At 40.2% G+C, this 7,448-nt stretch overlaps 1 protein-coding gene across 1 annotated transcript; it reads right to left on the bottom strand.

Annotated features, from left to right (window-relative positions):
- Positions 1–3,034: 3,034 nt before the first annotated feature.
- Positions 3,035–6,896, bottom strand: cdkn1bb (cyclin-dependent kinase inhibitor 1Bb). The gene is made up of 3 exons (XM_017434245.3): positions 6,063–6,896; positions 5,815–5,944; positions 3,035–4,523 (listed from the first exon to the last, which is right to left on the bottom strand). Exons 1-2 carry the CDS (start codon positions 6,559–6,561, stop codon positions 5,829–5,831), a joined length of 615 nt encoding a protein of 204 aa, XP_017289734.1. The 5' UTR covers positions 6,562–6,896; the 3' UTR covers positions 3,035–4,523; positions 5,815–5,828.
- Positions 6,897–7,448: the final 552 nt, after the last annotated feature.

The following is a 7,448-nucleotide window of genomic DNA, read 5'->3' as shown; positions in this document are numbered from 1 at the left end:
CCACCACAGCTAACTAAACAAGAAAATACAAAAATGAATATAATTCAATCAGTTTTAAAGATATTGAGCTAAAATTTGGAGCAGTTGCAGCTGATAGTTATTTACAACAAATACACTAAAAGCTTACAAATCACACAAGATCTTTGTTAACTTTGGCATTAGCTGTTGGAGTCAACATTGCTTGTCTGTTAGCAAAAAATCTTACGAACCACTGGACGGATTTCAGTGAAACTCTCAGAAATTAATTATTGGCTGCACAACTACAGCTGAATAACATTTGGGGTCAACAAAGTTTAAGATGGCCGCCACAGCTAATCCACATTGGCAAACACAAAAATGGCTGTAACATTGTCAATTTTACAGATATTTGACTAAGATTTTGTGTGGTGGTAGCCGAGAGTCATCCTCAAAACATACTCTGAGCACTAAGATATTGCGCATGATCTCACAATACTGCATGAGGTAAAGCATGACAACATTTAGAAATTTTGACCAAAACACCTACCGTATTACTTTGTCCTTAATCATTATAAGATTATCTTAGTTTAAAGCTCTAGCATGAAAGATAGCGAGGGATATGCATTCCCTCAAGGAATTGTGGGGCTTTAATTTAGTTTCATTTACAGAGAAATGCCTTCTCTTTATGAAACTATTCTGTAAGAAATGAGCGGATCGATAAGCATTCAAACGAGACACTTTGCAAGTTAAATGCAGATCAGAGCAAAGGGAGTTGTTTTTTTTTTAAAAGATTGCAGATTTGACATTTTGTGAAAGTCTGACTTTTATCAAGGCTTTGAAAGTGTGGCGGATCACTCCATCAGCAGGCCTACTTCCCTTTGCCTGGAGAAAGAAGAAAACGCCCTGCTGCGAGTTGTGAAATAACAGGTTGTTGTTGACACGAGTCCTTGGTGGAACTGCAGCAAACAGCTGTTCAAAACAAGAAATAATATTAAAATAAAACACACGCAGTGTCATTTTTAGAGTGACATCAATACAGATTTTTCTTTACCAGAGCTTTAAAAACCAGGGAAGCTAAAAGTTGATTTTCTTTCTTATTTTGAACAATATTTTTATTTCCATTTGATAAAAACTAAAACATAAATGCTTAATTTAAATATATATATTTTAAAAAATGGGTACTTGGACATTTATGAGCTTTTTTTACTCAAGAAAATAAAAATGGTGGGCTGAAGTGAGCTGGCTATAGCCGTAGCTGCAGCAGAAATACATTTTTTTACATTTATTAATCATGCCTGCACAATTAATTGCCATGCCTCTATGTGTCACACATGTACAACACTCAAACCTAATCAGTTACTATGCAAATTATATTCACCAGTGTTTCATTCATGTGTATCACCTGTCGTTATGAAAGGCAGCCAATCTTGTAATCGCCCGTGTCCGTGTTTGTTAGTCTTTCTGTCTGTTAGCAAAATAGCTCATGAATAAGCGGGCGAATTTTGATGAAACTTTCCGGCAGTGATCACTGGATGCACGTCTACAACTGATTAACTTTTAGAGTTGATCTAAATCAAGATGGCCGCCACAGCTAACCAACCGTGGCAAGCACAAAAATGGCTACAACTCAGTCAACTTTACAGATATGGAGCTAAAACTCGATGTGGTAGTAGCTGGGAGTTATACACAACACACGCTCCAAGCGCTAACAGATTGCACAAAATCTTTGCTTAAAATGTTAACATGGAAGGTCGTAGGCAACACAGTCCTTGGGGTAAACGTTATAATAACTGAAAACATCTAATTTTAGGCCAAATAAAAGGTTTGCATGGGGGATTAAGAGATCCTCATATTAAGTTACTAATGTATATTTTTAGATCAACTGAAAGCCTCTGCGGTCTGTCCAACCCAACACCTACAGTCAGTCAGTCTGATGCGTGGGTGGGGCGGGGGGGCTCGTAGACGGGCCCTTTGTTTGAGCAGAGAAGCCCCAGACACAACAGTGGCCGGCCCCGGCCCCTCACAAAGGCCCTCAGCACACAGGCCCACACACTGGGACAATGGGGCCGAGCTCAGGGTGGGGGGTGGGACAGCGGAGCTGAGGTTGCCCACCTGCAAGACCGGCCAGTCCCCACCTCCACATCCAGCTTTAAACGCCAGCCGCCGCCGCCGCAGGTGTCTTCCTTACAAGAAGGAAGAGGAAAAACTTGTGTGCAGTGAGGGCATTTGGATTTTTACAGCTGAGGACAGAAACCGAGAGTCGAGCAGCAAAACGTTATCAGGGGTCCAACAGCATCTGGCTGCTGATTCCAGTTAGAGTTCTAATAACAATAATATAATTAAAATTAAAAAAAGCAAGAAACAAAAAAAATTCAGAATTCAGAACAAATCTTTTTTTTTTGTCATAACAGAAATTGAAACACGAGTGACTACTTCAACCTTGAACCTTTAGTTTTGCAGCAGCTGATTATTTCTGAGCTGAAAGCACCTCAGTATTTGTCAGTGTGGAGTGGCTGAATGCTACTGGCTGCAGGCAGTGGTCTGTTTTTCCTTCTCCTCTTTTCATTGGCTAACCATCCTGTCAATCATCTGGCTTCTCCCCAAGCCGTGGTGGATTCACTTTGGGAGTGTCACCTTCTTCACAGCTGCTTGTAAGCCCTCTGCACCTCAAAACCATCCTCTTAACACTGAAAGTAACATAAATAATATCAATTTTTTTTTAATTTTTAATTTCTCTGTTTGCATTTTAGAGAGAAGCGAACAGGAAGTGGCACGAAGTGAGTTAAGTTGGATTTCAAGCCAAGTGTACAAAGCAACAAGTCAGATTTAATTTTCTCTTTTAATTGATTGCAACACATTTTTTTTTAAATCCACACATTACCAAAAAAAAAAACAAAGAAAAAGAAAAAAAAAACATTTATCAGGCTCAGTTTGCGACCTCATTGATAATGAAAAAAATAATACTACAATATAAAATATGCTTTAAAAAAAAAAAAAAAAAAAAAAAAAAATCATAAATGCCACTTTGGATAACCGTAATCAAAAAAACCCATTTTCTTTTAATTCTACATAAAGAGCTTGACATAAATAAGTTAATTTCTCAGTGTTTTGTTTTTGTTGTTTTTTTTTGTTGTTTGTTTCTGTTTTTTAAACAAAATATGTACAAAAGTACACTGCAAAAAAATTAATTTTTTCTTCTTTTTTTACACAAATACACAGGCACGAGTGCTGCATTTCTGAACAAGCTGTTTTTTTTTGTTTGTTCATTTCCCTGGTCTCTTCAAATATAAACCACACGTTATGCAAATAAAGGGAAGCTTTTAGATGCCTATACTCACGTCCTCAGCAGGCTTACAATGGAGGAAAAATAACACTAGGAAAAAAAAAAAGCACAAGCGTGTATGTTATCACAAAGAAACACAATGTGAAGTCGAATAAGAAGCACAGGCAACGATGGAAACTAAAAGCAACCATGTGTTTTGGTATTGTAAAAAAAAAAAAAAAAACCTCTATGAGGAGCAGTGGGGGGAAAAAAACAAAACAAAAAACAGGAGAACACAAACTGAACGGTTCTTGTTCTTCAACATCTGAGTACCTCGCAGCTCAAAGGTGGGACAAGAAAACTGGGTTACAACGCAGCCGAGGCACACAAAACCTCCGAGGAAATGAAACGGAAAAGGATAATATTCCACAGCTCGACTGATGCGAAGAGCATCTGAAGGACTAAATAAATATCTGAAATACTTTTACATCTCCTGTGGGGGTTTTTTTTTCCCTCTGAGTCCAGCTCTTAAAAAAGAAACAAAAAATAAAAGAGCTTACCGTTGACAAAAATGACCAAAAAAAAATTTTTTTTTTTTTTTTTTACAATAAACGAGCTACATTTGTACCATTCTTCACTGGTGAGTTAGGAAGATGATGGAGTGAAGGCACGCTGTTCAGAAACTGTAAGAAGTCATGATTTTTTCTTTTTAAAGTGTAGCAATTAGGGGCTGGGGTGACATCACACTGCCTTTCAGGAAAAAAAAAATTATAACAATTAATAAAAAAAAAAAAAAATCAGAACAGCATTTTTTTGAAAACCTACGCTGCAGTACTTCAAGTCAAATCAAAATTCACACCTTTTTACAGAAAGGATTGGTTTTTAAAATCATGGTTTTATGTGCTACATTTGGAGAGAAAATATATATATATATATATTTTTTAATTAAATTATTTACACACAGGTAGTAAAAAAAAAGGAGCAAAAAAGGAAATCAAACCTAATTGCACACTGCTACATCGACTGCTGTTAGAGGCAGTAACTTCTTTTTTTTTGTCTTTTTTTTTTTAATTGAGTGCCACAACTTTTAGTGTTTCTATTCAGTGCTTCAACAGCGTCCTCCCCCCAGTTCTTCAGGAGAGCTGATATGTTTCTGATGCTGCGCAGATCCTCGGCCCCGAACTCGGCCAACACGCACCGAGGTCTCCCATGAGAGGAGAGGGAGAGAAAAAAAAACAAAACAAAAAAACATGGGGATGATGTGTGTGTGTGTGTGCGTGTGTGGGGGGGTGCATCTTCAGCTCTGTGGTGCAGATCGGAACAGAAGAATGTGGAGAGAGAGAGAGAGAGAGAGAGAGAGATGGCAAAGTTAACACTGATGAAAAGACATTTTGCAACAGTTTCAGCCAAAAGGAATCACAGTGCACAGTTTCACATTGTATGTAAAACATACATAAATACGGTTACAAAGGTGTTGGGGGGAACGGAGAGGAGGGTGGCTAAATACATGTTAAGATAGTAAAAAGAAATATGGGGGAGTGCTGTTTAAAGTAATGTCTGCAAACAGTTGTTTACATGCTACACATGAAGGTGTTTAGTCTGGAAATAAGCAAAAAAAAAATGAGTTAGTTCCTCACTGTGTTTGTTTTACATTTATTAGAACACAAAATGACTTACAGCAGCCATGAGTGTTTTTTTTTTAATTTAAATCAAAGCCAACTTTAGTGCAGATTACAACGGTCCCTGTACTTATAAAAAAATAAAAAAATAAATAAACCTGATTGTGTTTCTGTCCCTCGTCTGCAGCCTTTACATAAAGTCCATAAAGCTGCTGGAAGGGTTTTTTTTATCCCCGAGTCCTCCCATTAACTCAAACCAACTTGATTTCAGACCTGCACGTCTCAAGTCCCCGCAGAGACAGCTGTGTGTGTGAGTGTGCAGCTCTCAGAGACCAGCCCCTTCCCTTCCCCTGCTCTGAGGGCAGTGGCTGCTGACGTGTTACTACTACACTGTTGTTCAGCACTTGTTGTTTACAGTTCAGTGAGGAAACTCTGCACTGAAACTGCTGCAGTCAAACAGCCAAAACTACATGTAAATATATATATATGCACATGTAAAAAATTTAAAAATAAATCAAAGTCCATCTATGGTTTTAGCTCCTCACTTCCATTCTTACTTACTGTTCTACTGACCTCAGCTGAACAGAAGTCATTATAAAATAAAATAAAAAATAAAATAATGTATAGATAACTAGTGGAAAAGATGGTGGACCTCTGAGCTGTTATCACAAAGAAAGGGGGAAGGGGTGGCTCAGTGTGGCTCCACACACACACACAAATGTGTATTAATTAAAGCTACACTAATGTTGGATGCAGTTTGAAACTATATAATATGAAATACAAAAGACAAGAGTACATAAACTACTCTGTCAAAGTCACAGCTGCCTTGTACAGGGGGGGACCACAGCTGGAAAAAAGGGGGCTCCGTTTTTTTTTTTCTGCTGCAAACCGATTCCAGCCCACAGCAGCGGGGTTATTCTTTCGCTCTGTTTGTTAACTTTGTGACTTTTTTTTTGTTTGTTTTTTTCCCCTCACCGTTTTCGCCGTCCTCACGTCTGTCTCTTGGGACTGGGCTTCCTGGGTGTGTGTTCTACAGAGTGGCTCAGGCTCGAACAGCTAACCTCGTCCGGGCTGGTGTGGGACCTCTTACTCTGGGCTGAGGGGTCTGCAAGAGGAACGACAACAAACTGTAGCAGGAACAAAAACAAAAAAACCCTAAATGAACATGTATGGGGCTCCTTGTTTGATCACAGCCAGCCTTGTCGACACTGTGAGCTCCGTACCGTGACAGGCGGGTCTCTTCCTCAGCCCGGTGCACCCCGTTTGACCGTCGGACCTGCCGGTGTCCTCGCCGGGAGCCGCCAGCACGCAGCGGCGGTTCCCGTTCACGTCCACGCCGCCGGTGTCCCTCCGCGGCTGTGGGGCGTAGAAGTCCGGGAGCTCCCTGGAATCCACTACTTCCCACTTGAACCTCCCGTTGTTGCTGTTGGGCAGCGGCGTGTCGTTGACGAAGTCGAAGCCCCACTTGGCGGCGGCGGCCTCCTCCAGCTCCCGCATGTGCGCGTTAAAATCCTTGCTCAGCTGCTCGTGATCCACCGCGCCGAAGAGGTTCCGGCAGGCGGACGGCTTCGGGTGCTCCGTCACCCGGGACTCCGTCCGCTCCAACGTCGGGCTCCCATTCGAAAGTCGGACGCCTGACATTTTTCTTCTATTACTCTTATTATTATTTCCACACCCGAATAAGACGCAATTTTTAAACACCCGGGAGCGTCCAGTTGTCATAAAGAAAAAGACGCTATTACAAAAAAAAAAAAAAAAAAAAAAAAAAAGAAAAAAAAGGTATCTCCTCCTCGTCACGGGGTAAAGATCCGAAACGAGACGTACAAAAAAGAAAAAAAACGGCTTATGCCGCCATGTATACGTCCGAGCAGGAGGCGCTAACGGCTGCGGTGTCCTGGAGCCGAAGATGGTCTCCGCGAATCATCAAAACAAAGTGCACACAGGAACTGAAGCCGCTCTGTCAATTTCGCTCCGCACGGAGAAACTGCACACAAGCCTCCCAGTCCCAATATGGCGATCGAGAGACGTAGTGGGGATGGAGAAGGGAGGGGGGGAGGGGTATATGATCGACGTGCAGAGCTATTTAAATCCCAAGAAGAGCGCCCATTGGCCAGACGGCTAGACCCGCCCACTTTTTTTTAAAGGTACAGTAGACTTAAATGACAGGGGGGGAACGTCACTGTTGATATTTTTCCATAATCTGTGACTGAAATAAGTTATTTTTTTTTAAAAAACGACTTTAAAACCACACAAAAGACAAAGAAATACCATGTTTCATTCTAAACAAAGATAGCACAAGACATATTTTGAGGCAACCTAAACCACTAATAAATATAAATATATATTTGCAAATTACCTACACATAAAATGCTGCTAAAATAGTTGCCCTTTAGAGCCATGGAACTATGTCAAGGGTACAATTCTATATATATATATATATATATATATATATATAACAACATTAACAACAAAATTTTCAGTTTTGCTATCAGTTAAACATAATTTGCAAGTAAAAATATGTGGTGTCCACGTTTGTGGACATTTGCTAAGTATCCCTTGATTCACATCAGGTCCCAATCAACCCAAACAGCAAAGAGAAATTAAAAATG

Source organism: Kryptolebias marmoratus, linkage group LG11 (assembly GCF_001649575.2).
Source record: "Kryptolebias marmoratus isolate JLee-2015 linkage group LG11, ASM164957v2, whole genome shotgun sequence".
Lineage (NCBI taxonomy): Eukaryota > Metazoa > Chordata > Actinopteri > Cyprinodontiformes > Rivulidae > Kryptolebias > Kryptolebias marmoratus.
Note: the sequence above shows the minus strand (reverse complement) of the source record. Positions and strands in the feature narration are given on the sequence as shown.

Bases quoted from the DNA above. Each gene is read 5' to 3' on its own strand.
- cdkn1bb (XM_017434245.3), bottom strand. From the start codon at position 6,561: ATGACAACTGGACGCTCCCGGGTGTTTAAAAATTGCGTCTTATTCGGG. The intron at 5,945-6,062 runs GTACGGAGCTCA...TTCCTCTTGCAG, and splicing joins GAAGAGACCCGCCTGTCACG to ACCCCTCAGCCCAGAGTAAG.